Below are 21,257 nucleotides of genomic sequence, written 5' to 3' on the forward strand. Positions count from 1 at the left end.
TGTTATGCCAGGTGTCATTAAAGTAACACAGTTGTTTAGCCTTCTCAATGACCATCATGTCTGGTTCCCTCTGGCACTGATTGGTATTGTCATCCTTCTCATTTTCATTATCTGAACTCTTAAACAACATGGCCACAAGTGTTAAAAATTACACTAGCACTGTCTTGACACAAATCACAACAGTCAGTCCACAGGCAAAGTGGATGTTCATGTTATAGATTGCAGTGCACGTAAGTTGAATCACTAGGCGGGGGTGGGGGTGGGGGGTGGCGCAGGGGGGTGGTTTATAATTGATGATCCATTATCAGGAACTGCAAATTGTGGTTGCCATCAACAGCAACAGAGACTAGGGAAAGTGCTATGTCCATTTGGCACTGAAACCAGTGCAGCTTTCAGCCTTTCTTTTTGGGGTCACTGTTGGGTTTTGTACCTTTCCCCTAACCTACTATGCCCATCACTGAAAACTGGAAGTTTTCTCATCCCAGGAAAGAGTTTACCCAATGTGGGACTTTTAGTGCTAAAATTAGGACAGTTCCAGACAAACTGGGATGGTTGGTCACTCTAGCGAATGCTTTCAGGATCAAGAACTCAGTCTCAAGATAAATACTGTATGATCTCACTAATGTGTGAAATTTAAAAAGAAACAAAAACTTAACTTCGAGATTAAGGAAACAGATTGGTGGTTGCCAGAAGGGGAGTGGGGGAAATGGGTGAAGGTGGTCTGTTATGAGATAAATAAGTTCTAGGGATGTAATGTACAGCATGGTAACTATAGTTAACAATGCTGTATTGAATATCTGAAAGTTGCAATGAGAGTAGATCTTAAAAGTTCTCATCACAAGAAAAAAAATTGTAACTAGTTGAGGTGATGGATGTTAACTAAACTTATTGTGGTGATCATTTTGCAGTGTATACATATATCAAATCATGTTGTATACCTTAAACTAATACAATGTTATATGTTAAGTGTATCTCAATAAAACTGAAAAACGGAAATGTCTCCATATTAAAAAATCAATTGTATTTCTATATACTAGCAACCAGTAAGTGTAAATTGTAATCTTTAGAATGCCATTTATCATAGCATTTTTATTTTTATTTTTTATTTATTTATTTTTTAAAATTTATTTATTTATTTATTTTATTGGCTGCATTGGGTCTTCGTTGCTGCACACAGGCTTTCTCTAGTTGCTGCAAGCGGGGGCTACTCTTCATTGTGGTGCGCAGGCTCCTCATTGTAGTGGCTTCTCTTGTTGTGGAGCACAGGCCCTAGGTGCGTGGGCTTCAATAGGTGCAGCATATGGGCTCAGTAGTTGTGGCTCACGGGCTCTAGAGCACAGGCTCAATAGTTGTGGCACATGGGCTTAGTTGCTCTGTGGCATGTGGAATCTTCCCAGGGCAGGGCTTGAACCCGTGTCCCCTGCATTGGCAGGTGGATTCTTTACCACTGCACCACCAGGGAAGTCCTATGATAGCATTTTTAAAACATGAATTAAGTAGAGATAAATTTAACAGAATATATTCAAGAACTGCACACTGAAAACTATCAAACTTTGGTGAGAGAAATTAACAAAGACCTAAAAATAACATGGAGAGAAATACAGTGCTAATAGATCAGAAGACTCAATATTGAGATGTCTATTCTCCCCAGATTTTTCTATGGAGTCAACTCAACCCCACTCAAGATTCCAGCAAGCATTTTTTTTTTTGGCTAAAAATTGACAAGCTGACTCTAAAATGTGTGTAGAAATGCAAAGGACGTTGAATAGTCAAAACAATTTTGAAAAAGAACAAAGTTGGAGGACTTTACCTGATTTCATGACTGACTGGAGTCTTGCAACACTAATCAAGCAGTTAAGACAGTATGATGCAGGCATTAGGAGGAACAGATAGAATAAAAATAGGGTATAGACATAGACACATGCGTATATGGTCAATTGATTTTTTTTACTTTTTATTTATTTATTTTATAGAAATATAGTTGATTTACAATATTATATTAGTTTCAGATGTACAATATTATATTAGTTATAGGTGCACTACATAGTGATTCAATATTTCTCTAGATTATACTCTACTCAAAGCTATTATAAAATATTGGCTATATTCTCTGTGCTGTACATTACATCTTTGTATCTCATTTGTTTTATACATAGTAGTCTGTACCTCTTAATCTTCTACCCCTCTCTTTCCCCCTCCCCCATTCCCTCCCCCCACTGGGAACTAGTTTGTTCTCTATACCTTTAAGTCTGTTTCTATTCTGTTATATTCATTTGTTTCAATTTTTAGATTCCACATATAAATGATAACTTACAGTATTTGTCTTTCTCTGCCTGACTTAGTTCACTAAGCTTAACATCCTGCAGGCCCATCCATGTTGTTGCAAATGGCAAAATTCTACTCTTTTTTTTTTTTTTAAGGCTGAGTAGTATTCCATTGTGTATATATACCACATCTTTATCCATTCATCTGTTGGTGGACACTTAGGCTGCTTCCATAACTTGGCTATTATAAATAATGTCGCTATGGGAGTTCCCTGGCAGTGTAGTGGTTAGGATTCAGTGCTTTTACTGCAGAGGCCCAGGTTCAATCCCTGGCTGGGGAATTGAGATCCTGCAAGCTGCGTGGTATGACCAAAAAAAAAAAAAAAATGCTGCTGTGAACAATGGGGTGCATATATCTTTTCCAAATTAGTGTTTTCATTTTCTTTGAATATATACCCAGGAGTGGAATTCCTGGATCATATGACAGTTCTAGTTTTAGACACTGAAATTCCTAAAGCCATGAATGCAATATAGCAGGAACACTATCACAGGCAATTACTTTCTGTTTTGTTGCTAAAGCTCTTGGATATATGTTACAGTGATTTTTTTTTTGTCTGAGTGTATGACAGAAAAATAATGTTTGTCACATGTAAATCAAATAATCTCCACTGGCATTATTAATCTAGAAGGAAGTATTACATAGACAATAGGAAGAGGAAGGACATTTAGTCTATACTTTCAAATGGGACTTGATCGTTTTAAAGTTGTTCACTGGCAAAATTTCTCACCAAGTTAATCTAGACAATACACTACTTCATAAAAGATAGCAATAATGAAATTTGGGGTGTCGTTTTGTTTTGTTTTTCAGTATTTGCTTTCAGAGAAAAATCCTAAAAATTATAGGGATTTCTGATGCCAGAAAATTATAAATGTAAGAGTTTACTTAGCAATCAGGGTGACCTAGCTCATGGTAACTGGCTTATGTATAATTATATTTTGCATTCCAGTTATTTAAACTGAGATATCCTTGATCAGGTTGAACATACTGTGAGTAGAAGATATCTTTTTCCAAGAAATAAGACGGAGATAGTCTTTGGAGGATGGCCTCACCGAATTGGTAAGTTAACTTTCTCCGGATTTTGACAATTTCCCCAGTTCTTCCATAATTCCTCAGTGCTCTGGCCATTTTCTGGTAAGTCATGGTCTTCCTGTTGCCTTTTCTTTTCCCCCAAAGTTGGGCAAGTTTTTCTTTGTTTTTTGATACAAACTGAAAGATGCCTTTGGTTTGATCTATCCACTGAATACAAGATGCCATCTCGGGATTACACAGCGTTTCGTGAAGGTATTCAAGCAGTCGGAGCTTCTTCCTGCCTTTGCCTCCCTTTTGCTGGAGAAGAGTATGTTGTACCAGTTGGTTTTCAGGGATGTTCTGCAGAGATTGATGAATATTTCCTTCAAGATAGAGGTCCACAGCACTGTTTATTACTGTTCTCCAATTAGAGACTGGTTCCTCCGTGGGCAGCACACCATAGCTGTTGGAATTTCCTGTGACATGAGGTCGGTGGTTGATGAAAGCCAGGTAATTTTTGTAATCTGAGGAGTACTGAAGATCTCCGGTGGAATGTTGCCTCAATACTTCAAAAGCATCTTCAAATACTTGACCCAGCTTGTCTTGTTCAACACAAGCCATATTTCATTAATAAATTGACAGTTCTGTCCATCAGAGGCCAGTCTAACATTTAGGTTTACTCCAGGTGGAAATAACTTTCTCCTCTGAAGCGCAGGTCTGCAACACCCTTGGTCAATTGATTTTTGACAAAGTACCAAGGCAATTCAATTCATAGTGTTTGCCACAAATGGTGCTGGAACAACTAGATATCCATATAGAGAAAAAAAAAAAAAAAGAACCAATCCCAGCCTTACACACCATATATAAAAATTAATAAATTCAAAATGGGTTGGAGATCCAAATGTAAAAGCTAAAACCATAAAACTTCTAGAAGAAAACAGAAGAGAAAACCTTTGTGACCTAGGTGATCTAAGGCAAAGATTTCTTAGGTTGGATTCAAAAAACACAAACCATAAAAAATATTGATAATTGGACTTCATCAAAATTAAAAACATTTGCTCATGAAAAGACACTGTTAAGTAGTAAAAGACAAACCATCGCCTGAGAGAAAATTTTATTAATGTGACAAAGGACTTGTTGACAGAATATACAAAAATTCTCAAAACTCAATTATAAAATAGGTCAAAGATTTAAACAGTCACATAACCAAAGATACATGAGTGACAAGTAAGCACATGAAAAGATGCTTAACATCATTCGTGATTAGGGAAACGAAAATTCAAGCTACAGTGCAATACTACAACACACCTATTAGAATAGCTAAAAATTAAAAACTAAAAAGCAAAAAACTGACCACACCAAATCCTGGGGAGGATGTGGAACAACTTGAACACTCATATGTTGCTGGTGGGAAAGCAAAATGATGTAAGCCACTTTTGATAACAGTTTTGTTCTCCCCCCCTTTTTTTTTACGAAAGTAAACCTGTACTTAACCACGTGACTCAGCAATCCCATTCCTAGATGTTTGCTCACGAGAAATGGAAGCATATACCCACTAAAGACCTGTACGTGAATGTTCTAGCAGTTTTATTTAATAATGGCCAAAAAGTGGCAAACGGATAATAAATTGTGGTACCTCTATATAATGGAAACTACTCAGCCATAGAAAGAAACTACTGATACACACATCAACATAGATGAATCTGAAAAGCTTCATGTTGAATGAAGGAAGCCAGTTTTAAAAGGCTACGTACTGTAAGGATTCCATTCAGATACCATTCTAGAAAAAGCAACAGAAATCAGATCAGTGGTTGCCTGGGGGTGGGGTACAGGGGAACTCTGAGGGGTGTTTGAAATGTCTCATTTAATGTTTGTGCTGGTGGTTACATTATCACATACATTTGTCAAAACAAACAGAACTGTTCATTTAAAAAGAGTAAATTTTATTGTATGTAAATTATACCTCAAACCTATTTTTTAAAAAAAAAAAAGAATGAAATAATGCCATTTGCAGCAACATGGATGGACCTGGAGATTATCCTACTAAGTTGAAGTAAGTCAGACAGAGAAAAACAAATATCATATAATATCACTTATATGTGGAATTTTAAAAAATGATGCAAGTGAACTTGTATATAGAACAGGAACAGACTCACAGACTTAGAGGGCAGGCTTGTGGTTGCCAAGGGGGAAAGGCTGGGGGAGGGATGAATTGGGAGGTTGGGACTGGCATATGCACGTTGCTATATGTAAAACAGATAATCAACAAGGACCTACTGTATAGCACAGGGAACAAACCTCAAGACTCTGTAATAACCTATGTGGGGAAAGAATATGAAAAAAACCAGGTATGTGAATATGTATAACTAAATCACTTTGCTGTACACCTGAAACTAACATAACATCGTGAATCAACTATATTCCAATATATAAAAAAAAAGAATCAGTGTCATCACTCTGTTGACATCGGACTGCATCCATTCATCTCCATTTCTTAGTGGGGAGCCCCTCTGGGGCTCTGTCCTCTCTCCGCCTTCCCTGGAGTGAGCCCTGAGTAGCCTGGCTTCTGGGCCAGAGGGAATGAATGGACAACAGGCAAGGGGCGTGGCAGGGGGGTGAGGATGAAGGTGCCCTGTCAGCCCTCAGCACCTGCCCACCTCTAACCACTCTGGTCAGTAAAGGACTTCATGTTGGGTTCTGGCACCTGTTACCAGAGTCTGGGCCAATACTAGGCAGGCACACACCCCAGACCCTGGGGAATTGGAGTGACTCTGAGAGTTCAGAACTGATGGCTGGTACCTTGCGATACAGATGGTAGCGCCCTTCCTCTCCTGACTCCTCCTCCCCGTCACCCTCCCACTGCCCCTTCACAGCCAGTTATGAAAGGGGACACTCATTTCCCCTGGGCTTTGATCCTCACTTCTCTGGGATATTTGGGGAGCCACAAGAGAAAATTGTTGTTGATTAATTGACCACGTAAGTCCCAAGCACTGTCTGCCTTATAGAAACTATTTCATCCTCATAACAGCCACCTGAGGTGGTTGCTATTCTTGGCCTCATTTCCAGATGTAGAAACTGAGGTCCAGAGAAGTTCAACAACCCAGCCAGGAAGGAGCCAAGTTGAGGTTTAAATGCATGTGAGGAACTTGCCTGGTGGTCCAGTGGTCCAAACTCCACGCTTCCAGTGCAGGGGTCACAGGTTATTTCCCTGGCTGGGGAAGTAAGATCTCACATGCCGTGCAGGGCAGTTTTTGAACACCCCACTGCTGGGTGCCATCTGGTAATTTTGGCTTTCTGTTTTTTCCCCCACACCTTTGCTTCTTTTTCCTTTGCCTGCGTCCTCACAAATTCAGGGAATTCCCTGCACACAAATGTCCTTCCTGTCAACCACCTCTGGCTGGGATGCCTAAGTTCTGCTCTAGTCTCTGGAGTCAACCTGACTGAATTTGGACCCATGTGGGGTGACACACCTGGGAAGAGAAACCCCAGAGTTAGACAAGGTCAGTTAGCACGCCCAGCAAGCTGGGTGAGGCTGCACCTTGGAGCAGCAGCCTGGACCAGAGCAGCACCCCCTGCTGGAAGACTGTTGCAAGTGAGCAGAGATGCTGGATTCCTGGATGCACCTGGACTCTCCAGGTGATGCCAGCCTTTCAGAACCAGCAGAACTCGGCAATAGCTGGTGGCAAAGACCTTCTCTGCTTCAGGAAGGTGACCCAGGTCTCCTGCACTGGCAGCCAATGCGGAGACCCTGATGCAGGCACCTCCAGTGCAGCACCCCAGCAGGCGGACAGGCATGAAGAGCAAGAGGAACACTCCTGACCTCTTCTGGATAGCCTTCCGGGCCTTGGCGGACCCCAGCACTGGTCATTCCTCCCACTGCAGATGCCCTGGCTCTTCTGGGTGCCAGTGTGCACCTGGCTGGTTTGGAGGTGGGTGCCTCAGGCAGAGTCCCCTATTCTTGGCCAGGATCTGTGGTAGACCCTATGTAAACTTCACATGGAGCTGATCTCCTGGGCTAGGCTGGGGAGCAGGTGGGAGGCAAGGGGGTGGTGGGAAGGGAAGATGGGCAGGAGTCACTGTGAACATGCACAGCACCTTGCACTTGGCAGGCGGGTGAGGGGTAACAGACAGTGGAGTGAAGGTGACACTGCAGACTCATGGGGGAAGACCCCAGAGCCAACACAGGGGTATAGGAGGCATTTTCACATGTTCCTTAGCTGGGCAAGCTACCCATCTTGTGTGGTCAGGCACATGGTCTCCATGCTTCCTGCCCGAGTCGTCAGGACCATGACTTCCCTTCTCTAAGCAGTGGTGCCAGACCCTACAAACAGCCACTGGCTCCCCACTTCCCAGAGGCTCCATCACATTCTTCCCCCTCCCCCTCCCCATCTGAGGGCCCTTCCTCTCTTACCTGAGTCCTGCCTGCCCTCTGATGTCCAGCTGAAGCCCTGCCTCCTTCAGGCAGTCTTCCCTGATCACCCTGCTTGTGCTGATTTTTCCTCTCCTTGGAATTCTGTAAGCATCACTGTCTGCACCGGCTGCCTGGCCTCCGTCCAGTGGGCCTGCCTTGTTAGATGTTCACCCTGTTCCTCTGGTCTTCTCCAGTAGGCCGTGTGGGCAGCACAAGGGCCTTGTACTCCACAGCCGGGCACAGTGCTGTACCCCAGCAGGAAGTGTCTGGTTGCAAGGAGACTTAAGGAAAGAGGGGGTTTCCCAGGAGGGCAGGGGGACCCCCATGAAGTCAAAGGCAGGATGTGCCCCAGTCATGATGAGATAGGCTGCTACCCCCCTCCCCCCGCCGGTCTTCATGGTCTCAGCCTCTCTCTGCATGTCTACATCCTCCTTCTCATCAGTCTCCTCTGCTTTAGGCCCAAATGTCAGTGCCCAGGCTCTAGCTTCAAAATCTGTGAGTCCAGGGACTTCCCTGGGGGTCCAGTGGATGATTCTGCGTCTCCACTGAGGTTCGATCCCTGGTTGGGGAACTAAGATCCCACATGCTGCAGGGTGCAGCCAAAAAAATAAAAAAGAAAGAAAAAAATCTGTGAGTTCAGTGCTCACAGTAGAGTAGGCTCTGACACTGTACTCCTAGGGCCTGGGGAAGAGAATCTGATTGACTCCTGGGTCACCAGAGGCCAGCAGGGCAGAGTCACATGAGCTAGGCAGGGGCTGGGACTTTGGGGAGTGTGGTCAAGTCATTCAAAGAGGGAGTGGGGTTTGGAACAAGTAGAGGCATGTCCAGTACAGGAAAGAGGATGCGTAATAAATGCTGACGGACTGTAGGGCCAGGGCAGAGGCTCCAGGTCGAACCCTTTACTCCTGTGCCTGACCTTTCTGGCAAACGGTCACAAACTGACTGCATCCTTTCCAGAATCCTGTTTATTTTTCTCACTCGCTCACAAAAGTGACTAAGAGGTGCCGGAAAGGCTTGAGTTCTAATCCAGTCCTGCCACTTACCAGCTCCATGAATTTGGGCAAGTGACAAAAGATTTTTGAGTGTCCTCATCTGCAAAATCGAGGTTACGGGAATGGTGATGTGCCGTTGTGTGTGTGTGTGTGTGTTGCGCGGGGAGTGGGAAGGTGGATTACAAGAGCTGCTGGAGCTGAGGATTTAAGCTGAGTGCTTGGCACCCATGTGGTAGGGACCCTGAGCATCATATCTTTTCATGTTTCACATGAAATCTTCATGATGTAATCAGGATGGCCAGCCATTGAGTGATTAACAATGTTTCTTCTCTTTTATGCTGACACACAACATAGATACATCTTGTAACTAATGGCATCCTAGATTTGGTGAAATATCATTACTGGTTGTGCTGATCGGAGGCAATCTGCAATATCTCTGGGTAAAAATGTCCCCATCTGCAAAAGGGGGACCTGTCCCTTGTTCAGCCAGCCGCTATGAGGCTAAAATGAGGCCACGTCTGTAGACAGTTTTGGTGTTGCCCGTCCCCCACCTCCCTCCCTCCTGGAGGCACCACTGGTGGGCAGAGGTGGGCTTGGGGCAGATAGAGCCATCCTGAGCTGGGAACTTGTTTGTTTATCTGTGGAGAGGGAGGCCTTAGCACCGAGGCCAAGCAAATATTTGTGGTTATGGATTAACTCGAGGTCCAGGCTGTCATGGCGGCAGGAGGGCGACCTTGCGGTTTCTCAGCAGTGCACCCCAGTAAGTCCCCTTCGAGGCAGGTCTGTGCGGGGGGCCGCAGGAGGGTGAGTGGGGCCGAGGGTGGAATCTTCTAACCAGCATTTGAGAGGCTGGCTGGAGCTTGGGGGAAAGGAAATCCGGGCTCTGCCACCGTCCAGGCCGACTCTCCGGTTGGCATTCCTCAGGCTGGGGTGCCGTGGTTGCCCGGGGCCTTCTTCCCAGACTTTGAGGGGTGTGGAAGCCAGCTGAGGGCCTCTAGACCCCAGAGCCATCGCCAGAGGCAGCTTGGAACCCGGGGCCCTCCAGGCTCCCACCCCACCCCCACCTCTACTTCTAAACCCTGCAAACAAGTATCAGAACTGCCTCAGAGGCAGCCGGCAAAGGTGGAGCGAGCGTGAGGTCAGACAGGCTGGGGGGTGCCGGGGAAGGGGGCACCCCACTCTGCCTGGGAGGCAGCAGGGGCTCCTAGGCTCCTGGCCAGCAGAGCTGCCTCTGTGGCCTTGTGACGGGCCTGCTGGTTTGGGGCAGGCGTTGAGCCTGAGCTCACACAGGCCTGAGCTCGTACTAGCTCTTCCACTTCCTGGTTGTGGGTGTTTAGTAAGCAATTTCTCTCCTGTAAGCCTCAATCCCCTACTCTGTGAAATAGGGTGACAGCATGCATTTATTTATTTATTTATGGCTGTGTTGGGTCTTTGTTGATGCAAGTGGGCCTTTCTCTAGTTGCAGATAGCAGGGGCTACTCTTCATTGCGGGGCGCGGGCTTCTCACTGCAGTGGTGGCTTCTCTTGTCGTGGAGCACGGGCTCTAGGCATGCGGGCTTCAGTAGTCGCAGCTCGCAGGCTCAGTAGTTGTGGCTCATGGGCTCTAGAGCACAGGCTCAACAGTTGTGGCGCATGGGCTTAGTTGCTCTGCAGCATGTGGGATCTTCCCAGCCCAGGGACGGAACCCGTGTCCCCTGCATTGGCAGGCAGATTCTTAACCACTGCGCCACCAGGGAAGTCCCAATAGCGTAACAACGTTAACACCTACCTCTTGGGTGGTGGTGAGCCTTAGCTGAGCTAATACAGCTCATGCTTCCTGACCATTTGCTATGCGCAAACCTGTTCAACAGCTTTATGTAGATTAACTCATTTAATTCTCACAATAACCCTATGAGGCAGAAGTACCGTTTTTCCATCTATTTTACAAATCAGGAAACTGAGGAGCAGTTAGGGATCTTGCCCGGAAATCCCATCCTGGAGCTGGGATTTGCCCCAGGCCCTCTGACGTGGTGGCCTGCCCTCTGAACCATGTAGAAATGGTTTGAAAGACACCATAAGAGTCCAATAAATGTCAGTTATTACTCTTAGCCTGGCCTTCAGATCAGCAGAGGTGCCACCCCCAAACCCTTACCGAGGGAGGGCATGAACATTCTGGGAGCCCCTGGCCAGCACCTCTCTGTGCTGGGTCCCCTTTGATCTTCAGGTCACTGCCCCTGCCACTCCCTGTCTTCACCCTGCAGCCACAGGTCATGCGACCTTAGCCCCACATAGAGAAGGGGACTGAGACGCCTGGTGGCTGTCTGAATGGTGAACAGGGACCCCCACCCCAGCTTTTGCCCTGGCGATCAGCACACACAGGAGGCCCATTCATTCAGCTCCCACCCAGGGGGCGGTGGGCAGAGCGGGGGCTGGTGGGGCTGCTGGAAGCTCAGAAGTCCTCCTCAGACAGGTGGCAGCAACTTCAGAATGTGGCAGCTTGCAAGCCTTTTATTGCTCGTGACCATGTGGGGAATTTCCAGCACACCAGCTCCTCCTGGTAAGGACCCTCTCCACCCACCCCTCCCTGGGACCCTCAGGGTCTTCAGGTTTTCCACCATCTCCCCTGAGCCTCAAGGCGAGATGAGATGAGAGGTGGGAGGAATAGGGATGCAGTACTGAAGGGAACTCAGCAGCAGGCCTCCCAGGGGCCGAGGAGTGTGGTGATGGCAGGGAGCCACCCGGGTCACATCCTTCCTCCTGCGGGTGGTGGGGAGGGATCACAGGGTGCCCTGGGCCTTCCCACTCCACCACTCACTCCCTCGACTGTGAGAGGCCCAGGCCCAGCTGCCACCCGCACTGCCCCAGGGCAGCCTGTCCTCCTAAAGTGTTCATCTGCCGACCTCTGCCCTTCCCTAACCCTCCCCTGGTCCCCACAGCCGACAGGAGGACACCAGGATGCTGGGGGAGGGGAGGCCTGCAGGAGAAATGAGCTGCCTTGTTTATGAGGTAGCCCCTGCCCCCCCCCACCCCACACCTTCTCGAGCCACAATGGGTTGTTTCTTCCATTTATGCTTCTTCTTGAGCTGCTTGTCTGCCCTTCCTCCCCATCCCTACCCCCAGTTCCCACCTGTGGTCCACTTGATTCCTATGTCCAGACTCAGTCAGGCACATCTTCCTTCCCTGAGGATGCCCTTCCTGGCCTTGGCATCCTTGAGCCTCTCTTGCTCACTCCCCTGACTTGGTCTCTCCACCCCAGCTGTCCCCCTGCACCCAAGACAGACACCTCTCAGGGTCTGGGAGACATCTGGTGACAATCCCTAGGTGGCAGGTCTGCTGTTGTCCAGGTGTGCCTGCCCAAGGGGAAGGGCATGGGAAATGCCCCCTGAGGGGAAGGGGGAGGAGGACAGGGCAGGAAGGATGGAAGGACAGCGGCAAGATGGGGTGGCACAGGTGTACTTGGAGAGCAATGGGACTCATCCACCTTTACAGTTTAATAATAACAGCAGCCGCACGTGGCGTTTGTCACTGGCTGCTCATGTCTGTGCCAGGCACTGTACTAAGTGTTTTACGTGATTATCTCATCCTCATTTTTTGATGAATAAATTGAAATTTAGAGAGGTAAAGACACTAGCTCAAGGCCACATGGAGGTCGGGCTGGATTCAGAGGGAGGTCTGTCTGTCTCAGTGCACACATTCTGAATGGTCAAGTGTCCTGTCCTCCGATGGCCAGCCACCTTCTTCCAGGGGGAGGAGGAGAACAGAGGAGGAGAGGAGGGTGTCAGTACCTGGAATTATAATCCTAAGGGACCCGAGACAAAAACCTCCCCAGGGATGCGCCAGCCGGGCCCCCTCACCACAGGCTCCCCACCAAAGCGAGCTCCCCGCCCCCCTCCCAGACTCAGTGTTCTCCAGCAGCCAGCGTGCCCACCAGGTGCTGCGGATCCGCAAACGCGCCAACTCCTTCCTGGAGGAGCTGCGGCCCAGCAGCATGGAGCGTGAGTGCAAAGAGGAGACCTGTGACTTCGAGGAGGCTCGGGAGATTTTCCAAAACGTGGAAGACACAGTAAGGCCGCCCGACCGGGTGCAGAGTGTGGGGCTCCGGGGTGGGATGTGGAGGAGCAGCCTGGGCCCCCTTGGGAGTCCTGGAGCCCACAGGCACCAGCCCCTTACTCTCCCAGCTTGCTGGGGGTGCAGCAGCAGAGTGAACCGTCCTATGGTCTTGGTCAGGGCACACGGGACTGCAAGAAAGAGAACCCTGCAATGAGCGTGAAAAAGAGAGTTTGGGGAAGCCGTAGTCTGGGATTCCCACCCAATCCCACTGGAGGTAGTTCAGTCACCCTCCACCTGCAACTGGCCACCATGCCCTCCCTTCTTCTTTCTCCCTGTGACCAGAAGGCCACCACCCCTGCTTCCACCCTGCACCTGCTGATCAGGTGACCCAAGACTCCCAGATGTCAGAGCTTACACACTCTGTGCCTCAGTTCAGACTCTCCAGAGGTGAAATCTGATTGCTCAGGGGATCTGCAGAAAGGGTCTGTGTCCTCTCTGGCCCCCAGGGCCCTGTGGCGGTGGCCCTGAGGTGGTAGGATGTACTCGGTAAGGGAGGTGACTTCCTGATACAAGGCTCAGATCCCCTCCAGCCCAAGAGCTCACTTCAGTTACTAGGACCTGGCAGTTGTGCCGCCACCTGGGGTCCCCTTCAAGCTGGCTGTAAGCATGCCCTTCCCACTCGGCTTTCAAAGCTGAAGGGGGATCTCTAGGCGGCTTCCTCTCTTGCCCTCAGCCACCACCTCCTTGACTAGATCCCCACCACCTCTTTCCCCAAATGGCCTCAGTAGATGCCGAGGTGATTTTCTGCAGGCACAGCCTGGGCACATCACACACCTCCTGTGGCCCCCCAACCTCACCCGGGGTCTCCCAGGCCAGCAGGGGGGCTTGTGGCCTGGGCATCAAGCAGTGGATCTCAGGGAGTAGTAGTCCCAGCCTAGCAGCAGAAGTGCCACCGGAGAGTTGGTTAGAAAAGCAAACTTTCTAAACCGGCAAGCTGTGTGGCACCCACGGTGTCCTGCTCCTCACTCAGCTCTGAGGACACCGGTTCAGGGAAAGACCAGCCGCCTGGTGCCAGGAGGGACGAGGTTGGAAGCAGGCAGAGCACCCTGGGGCGGATTTGGGTCCCTTCCTTTGCAGAGGCTGCTGTGGTAGCAGCCAGCGCCCAGAGCAGGCTTCTAGCTGCGCGGGCGAGGTGCGGGGCTCTGGTACGGAATGTGGGGTGGAGATGGGAAGAGAGGCAAGGAAGAGCCTGGCCTTTCTCAGGGTGCAGCTGCCCAGAGGCTGGGGTTGACCCCTCTTTGTGTGGAAGCCCTTCCCCGCCCGCTTAGATGCGGCCCTGAGGGACCTGGGCCAGCCGGGGGAGGGGCTCCGCATCTACACAGGTGAGCTGACGGCCCCTGACGCCGCCCCTTCTCTCTGCAGATGGCCTTCTGGTCCAAGTACTACGGTGAGTGCGCTCCAGACCTCTGGCCGCGGTGCCCTTGCCCCTCGGGGTCTCTGGGCCGCTGGAAGGACGGGGAGGGGGCCGGCGGGCCCCAGTGACGCCCTCCTCATCCCTCGTCGCAGACGGGGACCAGTGCAAGGCCCCGCCCCCGGCGCACCCGTGCGACAGCGCGTGCTGCGGGAACGGCAAGTGCATCGACGGCCTGGGCGGCTTCCGCTGCGACTGCAACCAGGGCTGGGAGGGCCGCTTCTGCCTGCACGGTGAGGGGGCGGCGGGCGGCGGGACTGGGAGCTCCCCTGGGCCGGAGGCCGGGGTGCGCGGGGCCGGGGCCAGGCTCGCAGAGCCACCGCGCCCTCTCGGCATCCTCCTCCCTGTCCCCGCAGAGGTGCCCTTCTCCAACTGCTCCGCGGAGAACGGCGGCTGCGCGCACTACTGCCTGGAGGAGGAGGGCAGGCGCCACTGCAGCTGTGCGCCCGGCTACCGCCTGGGGGACGACCACCAGCTCTGCGAGCCCAAGGGTGAGCCCCTGATCGGGAACGGCGCGGGGAGCCCTGGCGGTGAGCAAGCCGCATTGCTGAGTCCCAGGCAAAGGAGACGCGCCGCCCCGACGGAGAAGGAGGGTACCCTCGGCGGGTGTCCTGCCCGCTCTTTCCCTCGCTTGCCCGCCTTCTTCCAGGTGCCGCGCTGCTCACCTGGGGACGTCTCCTGGAGCAGGAGCCCAGAGGTAGCTCATCTCTCAAAGGGATGTGGAGGGCACGCCTCCAGCATCCTCCTCATCTATCTTGGATGGCTTTATTTCCCCTTTTACCTCTGGCTTCTCTGAGGTGAGACAGGAACCGTGATTCTGCCTTTTTTCCTGTTTCCCTTTTTATACATTTTAATTTCTATCAGATTTATATACGTACGGAACAGTAGGAATTTGACAACTCTTAACATGAATTTCACCAAGTTGTTCCTCAGCGTGGCTCTACTTTCATTCACCGTGCAGCACCCTTTTCATGTGGAAATTCACATCTTCTACTTCTAGGAACATTTCTTTCGTTTTTTGCTTGATGACCTGCCCTCTGCTTTCTCTGTTCTCTCCTTCTGCACCTCCTAATCAGCTATCTTTTCCCTAGACTGATCTTCTAGTTTTATTATTGTCTCTTCTGTTTTCCATCTCTTTGACTTTGTGTTCTTTCAGGGAACTGTCCACAACTTTATATTCCAACCCTTTTCCTGAAAAAAAAAAAAAAATCTAACTTTTCCTTTTGAAGTAATTAGAGAGTCACAGGAAGTTGCAAAGAAATGCTCTGTGGACCTGCTGGTGGGTGGGCTTTCCTCTGAGGCCATCTGAAGGCCCAGGTCACTGGCAGAACCCCTACTGCCCAGATTCTGAGGTCTTTAGGCCGTTTTCTGAGGGAAATCGTCTCAGCTCATGCTTGGGTGGTCCCAGCCTGGCTTCTAGCCCCTCAGGTGGGGTAGGGGGAGAGAGGCTGGCATCTGCATGGTCTTCAGATGTCTGTGTGACGGCCTCTTGTCAGCCTTGCATGTCACCCTTTCCTGTGGCAGTGCCTGGAGTCCCCAGGTCAGTCTCTGGTTCACCCTCTGCAGAGAATACCGCTAGGGGCTTTTTGCGGGAGCCACAGAGGAGAGTCAAACCATTGATGAAGGGTTAAGACAGAAGCCTAGGGCTTTAGCAGTTTCTTTGACCAACTCAACGTTCCTGCTGTAGCCCCACCTGCACAGCTTCCTCAGAGACACATGGAGGCTTCCTGGGCGCTTGTGGTGCCAAGCAGTCTGCTCCCAGCATCTCCTACTACTGGCTGAGGTTTTGGCTTTCTCAGTCAGCCAAGTCAGTTCCCATGTCCCTCTGCTGTCCAGCTTCTGGGGTTTTGTCACTGTTGTCTCATCTCCATTTTCTGTCACTATGCAATCCCCCTGCTGATGGTTTCCCATTGCTTCTGCAAGTCTAAATCTCTCAACCCAGCATGAATGGCCCTGGCCTCAGTTTTGTTCTGTGCTCTCTCCTCCAGGCAGAGGACCTCACAACTGTGCCCAGAGCCACTTTGAGGCCCTTCAGGAATGGCCATCTCCTCCTACCCATAAGTTCTTACCTCTATTAGGAGCTTGGCAGCATCCTGGCATGAGACCTTACTTGTGCCTCTCAGGGATTACTCCCAACAGCCCTGGGGTATACTGAACTCCAAGGACTTTAACAACCTGCCTGAGGACACACGGCTAGGTAGAGAGGCTGCTTGGTCTGACTCTCGCCATTCAGTGGCACTGTTTGTTGACTGACTGACTAACCCGAGGGGCTTTGCAAATTGATAGAATTGAGTGTCTAAGCACCATTTATCCTACAAGGCAGCAAAAGAGGCTGCTGGCAGGAGGCAGACAGAGACGGGAGGGCAGTGTCCAGCAGGCACTCAGCAGCTTTCCCCTGCCTTCAGTGACGTTCCCTTGTGGGAGGCCAGGGAAGCGGATGGAGAAGAAACGCAAGAACTTGAAACGTGACACAGACCAAGTAGACCAAGAAGGCCAATTAGATCCACGGCTTGTCAATGGGCAGGAGGCCAGATGGGGAGACAGCCCCTGGCAGGTGAGAGAAGAGAGAGAGAGACCAGCTGGGTCAGGAGTCACTGAGCCCAGTTCCCGCTCAGGAGGCACCAGTGGGGAGGGAAGTACAGCCTTTGCTTGGGGGCAGGGGGCATTGCTAAGGGTGGAAGGTTCCAGGGAAAGATGGCGCTAACCTGTCGGGAGAGGAGCAGCCGGGCAGGGTGGGGTGAGTATGGGGTGCGGGGGAGGGCAAGGGGAAATATGCAGGAAGGAGAGGTATAGCTTTAAAAAAGAGCTGGAGAGATAATGCTCTGCTGGTGGTATTTTAGGCAGAGGCCTGGCTGAGGGGAGTGGTGTTTTGCATGGGAGAGGGCTGGGAGGGAGGGTTGGCCTCTGAGTACCTCTTCAGCCCCTCTCTGGGAGCTAACACTTATTTGGTCCCTGTCTCTGCCAGGCACTGGGAGAGAGGGGGTCCAGAGATCAGTAAGCAGGGGACTGACAGGTCTCCGGTAACTCACAGCACCCAGGAGGACCAGGCTCCTGAATACATGGCAACCCGATGGGACCACAGCTGGGATGGCTGGCAGGACAGGGGCTGAGGGAACCTGGAGGGGGACCCAAGGCAGCCTGGGGTTCTCAAAAGCTTCCCAGAGGACCCGAGGCCCAGCCTGAGCCCCTGAGAGTGAGAAGAACTCTCTGGTTGCTGCTGAGGATGACTACAGGAACAGCACAGGCAAAGGCAGGGAGATACCCTGGAATGGCCGAACTCCATCAAATGTGCAGGAAATAAAATGCCAAAAAGTCCATGCCCCTGTGACCACGGAACCCAGGAAAGACCTATGTATGCAGCTAGTGCCTGGGGCTGTGCGGAGACCCGGGGGGCCCTGACATGGAGCTGTTAGAAGGCCGTGCTGTGACATCACTGCCTGCCCCCTCTTACCCCCATTCCAGGTGATCCTGCTGGACTCGAAAAAGAAGCTGGCTTGCGGGGCAGTGCTCATCCACATCTCCTGGGTGCTGACAGCAGCCCACTGCTTGGACCAACGCAAGAAGCTCACCGTCAGGCTCGGTGCGGGCTGGAACCAGGCGGGAGGGGCGGCCCAGACAGGCTGGCTGGGTTTGGGGAGGCTGATCGCTAGGATGCTTGAGCAAGACGATGCTGGAACTGCACAGAAGATATCTGGGGGGAAGAGGCCTGTATGCTCGCTGCCTACACCTCCCCCCCACCCCCATCACTCCTATGGTGGGAGTTTAGCCACAATGACACCAGGTAATTTGCACATAAGGGATTCTCTTTGAATCTGGTGCCCAGGTGCTTACACACACGAGTTTGCAAGTGAGGGGGTTACACACATACTTGTGTCTTCACTCTCACTATGTGGAGTGGCTGTATGTGAACGTGAAGCACCCTTTGGTGCAGAGACCCAGAAGGCATCCATATGGCCTGGCCTCAGGGCCACACTTCACACAGATTGACAGGGATGGACTCTGGAGTGGGGGCCCTGGCATCTGCCACAGCAGCCAGCTGCTTCTCTGCAACAGCCCAGGGCTCCTCAAGCCTAGACCCCATTCTCCGCCAATTTCTGGGGTAGGGGGTGTCTCTCCAGTTTTTATGCAAAAAAGAAGGAAAAGATGTGTATTGAGAATGAATGACCAAGTTCACACCCCCTGTCGTTACATCCAGCACAACCAAAGGCCAGTGGCCTCCAATGGGGTGGGGCTTAGAGCCAGCGCCCTCACCCCCACTTTCCAGAAACTACCAGCCTCACCTGAGAAGACCTTGTGTCTCATGTGTGATCCAGATCTTTCTTCCCTGGGGGATCCTGTACCTGCTGGCCCTCCTCTGGGTCCTGCTGTTCCTGCCCTGCCCCCATCGTAGCAGGTGTCCATATTCTCTTTGTGGCTCTGGTCTGTGTCCTTGGTTTCCAGGGAGCTTCAGAACTGCCCACTGCTGGTCACTTCCCAGGCCTCACTGCTCTGTCTGTGAGCTAGTCCTGAATTCAGACCAGCGTTCTCCCCCTTTAGGACTGACACTCACCCTTGATAGGGACCTGGGGCCCAGCCCTGGGGCCCAGGACGGTGCCAGGGATGTGTGGTGACCACACGCACTGTCCCTCCATGAAGGCCTGCAGGAGCATGGCAGCCACATCCGCGCTGCCACGTCGGTTTCAGGGGTGTCCCAGGGGAGGGAGGCTCCCTGAAGCCCACTCTAACAGCCCCTCTGCCCTGCAGGGGAGTATGACCTGCGGCGCCGGGAGAAGTGGGAGGTGGACCTGGACATCAAAGAGGTCCTCATCCACCCCAACTACACCAAGAGCACCAGTGACAATGACATTGCCCTGCTCCGCCTGGCCCAGCCGGTCACTCTCTCGCAGACCATCGTGCCCATCTGCCTCCCAGACAGCGGCCTTTCGGAGCGCGAGCTCACTCAGGCTGGCCAGGAGACAGTGGTGACGGGCTGGGGCTACCGCAGCGAGGCCAAGAGAAACCGCACCTCCATCCTCAACTTCATCAAGGTCCCCCTGGTCTCGCACAACACGTGTGTTCTGGCCATGCAAAACAAGATCTCCGAGAACATGCTGTGTGCCGGTGTCCTGGGGGACCCACGGGATGCCTGCGAGGGCGACAGCGGGGGGCCTATGGTCGTCTCCTTCCGGGGTACCTGGTTCCTGGTGGGCCTGGTGAGCTGGGGCGAGGGTTGTGGGCGCCTCCAGAACTACGGCGTTTACACCAAAGTCAGCCGTTACCTCGACTGGATCCACAGCCACATCAAAGTGGAAGAGGCCCTCCTCGAGAGCCAGATGCCTTAGCAGCCCCCAGCTTGTGTCTGGACCCCAGAGGACACCCTTGGACGGGGGCTGGCTTGTTGAATGGCACGATGTTGGACATTAAAAAGGGCATGCAGCAGACACCAGCTGTGGCTCTGTCTTTTCGACCCTTTTCTGGGCTGTTCTGGAGGGAAGTATTTTGGGATCATCTAGTGCATGCCCCATGCTTGATGAACTTATTTAACTCCCACAGCAACTCTGTGGGGTAGGGAGGAACAGACCCTAGGTTTCTGGCATCTGAAGCCGATAACATTTGGGGGAGCTCGCTTTATGAAAAAGAATAAAAAATGAAACTACAAAACTGTGAGAGCCCCTCCCAGGGCCTGTGTGAGTCAGGAATCCTGACAGTAAACCCAGCTCTGAAGGTAGATTTTGCAGCTCATATTATAGGGGGAAAAACAGGCTCAGGAGGGTTTGCATTGTGGAGCCAGGACTCAAACTAGGTCTGACTCCCAAGTCAGGGCCCTTCTGGCTTCCCCCCATTCTTCCTGTTGGCTATGGAGGCCAGCATCTGCCCTGCGGGGGTAGGAGCCAGAGACCCAGAGGGGTTGGTTCGGCCCAGAATGAGCTCACACTGCAGGTGGGGAAACTGTTTAAGAATAATGCCACACAGTCATGAATAGCGGTAAGCTACTGGCTCTGTCTTGACCCAGCCTTATAGGCATAACTGGATAAGGCAAAGAAATAAGTTAGCATGCATTTGATTCAAAGGGAGAGTGGTGAGACAAAGCCAAGGCAATTAGTCCAAAGTCATCAGATTAGTCTAACTCTCTGTGTGCCTCGGGCATGTCGCTTCTGTGCTCTGAGCATCAGCAAAATGAAAAGAGTAGATTGAGAACAGTGGTTCTCAACCTTCACTGTAATTTTGAATCTCCTAGGTAGGGGTGGGGGGTGGGGTTCAAAACCATCTATATCCAGTTTTACCCACAAAGATTCTGGTTTAGTTGATTTAAGGTAGGGAATCAAGACACTGATATTTTAAAAACTCCCCAGATCATTTTATTGTGTGACTAGGGTTGAAAGCCACTGGACAAAAGGAACTTTAAGGACCTTTTCTACTTGGGTACGTGTCAAGACACTCAGGGCCAATGAGGATAAAGACAGCATAACACAAATCAGTCAGTGGTACAGGAAGACTTGACTTATGATTACACCCTGCTTGTTGGGACCACAGCTGCTGCTTACAGACAAGAGGGGACACCAAGACCCACTGAGTTCTCTATGTGCAACACAAGGAAAGAGGCATGGCTGAGAAGGAGCTGCAGGATCTGCTTCCTTAGGACCTGGGAAAGGGTAGGTGGGGCTGCTTGGAGGTGGGGAAAAGCCAGGCCTGGGGCTGGAACCATCTGCTGATTAGTGCTTTAGGCCAGAGTCCCCAATACTTGCAGTGGGACATGATGGATTGAAACACTTACAGCATGCTGAGACCTTTGCCCCTGTAAAAGATTCCCCAGGTGAGTCTCCTGTCAAGGTTAACTGGCATGGGAGAGAGAACTTCTGGCATCCCAGCCTGAAGAGATCTGCTGAGCTGCTCTCCAGTGAAACTAGTGAAAATTATTAAAACAAACAAAGAAACAAACAAAGTCTCTGGAAATGGTCCTAAGAGCAAAGAAAACAAGAACAAAAATACAACTTTTAAACCAACATAAGAAAACTTGATCTGCCCATAGAAAGCAAAGAAG

At 50.9% G+C, this 21,257-nt stretch overlaps 2 protein-coding genes across 6 annotated transcripts; one reads left to right on the forward strand and one right to left on the reverse strand.

Moving 5' to 3' along the window:
- Positions 1-3,243: 3,243 nt before the first annotated feature.
- Positions 3,244-3,954, reverse strand: LOC130858059 (transcription factor Spi-C-like). The gene has a single exon (XM_057743803.1). It carries the CDS (start codon positions 3,952-3,954, stop codon positions 3,244-3,246), a length of 711 nt encoding a protein of 236 aa, XP_057599786.1.
- Positions 3,955-8,735: 4,781 nt separating this feature from the next.
- PROC (protein C, inactivator of coagulation factors Va and VIIIa) lies at positions 8,736-19,654 on the forward strand. Of its 5 annotated transcripts, XM_057745591.1 has the most exons (9): positions 9,433-9,496; positions 11,186-11,272; positions 12,612-12,778; positions 14,188-14,212; positions 14,332-14,469; positions 14,593-14,727; positions 16,642-16,790; positions 17,699-17,816; positions 18,980-19,654. In XM_057745591.1, the coding sequence occupies exons 1-9, from the start codon at positions 9,451-9,453 to the stop codon at positions 19,555-19,557; spliced, it is 1,443 nt and encodes a 480-aa protein (XP_057601574.1). In that variant the 5' UTR covers positions 9,433-9,450; the 3' UTR covers positions 19,558-19,654. The 5 variants fall into 5 exon arrangements, with proteins under 5 accessions (XP_057601571.1, XP_057601572.1, XP_057601573.1 ...); XM_057745588.1 differs by lacking the exon at positions 9,433-9,496 and adding an exon at positions 8,736-8,804 and having other exon boundaries at positions 14,332-14,727; XM_057745589.1 differs by lacking the exon at positions 9,433-9,496 and adding an exon at positions 8,860-8,874 and having other exon boundaries at positions 14,332-14,727.
- Positions 19,655-21,257: the final 1,603 nt, after the last annotated feature.

This window comes from Hippopotamus amphibius, chromosome 8 (assembly GCF_030028045.1).
Source record: "Hippopotamus amphibius kiboko isolate mHipAmp2 chromosome 8, mHipAmp2.hap2, whole genome shotgun sequence".
In the NCBI taxonomy this organism is placed as follows: Eukaryota; Metazoa; Chordata; class Mammalia; order Artiodactyla; family Hippopotamidae; genus Hippopotamus; species Hippopotamus amphibius.

What these genes read in the sequence shown, in the direction of transcription:
- PROC (XM_057745587.1), top strand. Translation starts at nt 9,451, where the DNA reads ATGGCGGCAGGAGGGCGACCTTGCGGTTTCTCAGCAGTGCACCCCA. An exon ending in TCCAAAACGTGGAAGACACA is followed by an intron (nt 12,779 to 14,187) that starts GTAAGGCCGCCC and finishes TTCTCTCTGCAG; the next exon opens with ATGGCCTTCTGGTCCAAGTA. An exon ending in CTTCTGGTCCAAGTACTACG is followed by an intron (nt 14,213 to 14,331) that starts GTGAGTGCGCTC and finishes CCCTCGTCGCAG; the next exon opens with ACGGGGACCAGTGCAAGGCC.
- LOC130858059 (XM_057743803.1), bottom strand. Translation starts at nt 3,954, where the DNA reads ATGGCTTGTGTTGAACAAGACAAGCTGGGTCAAGTATTTGAAGATGCT.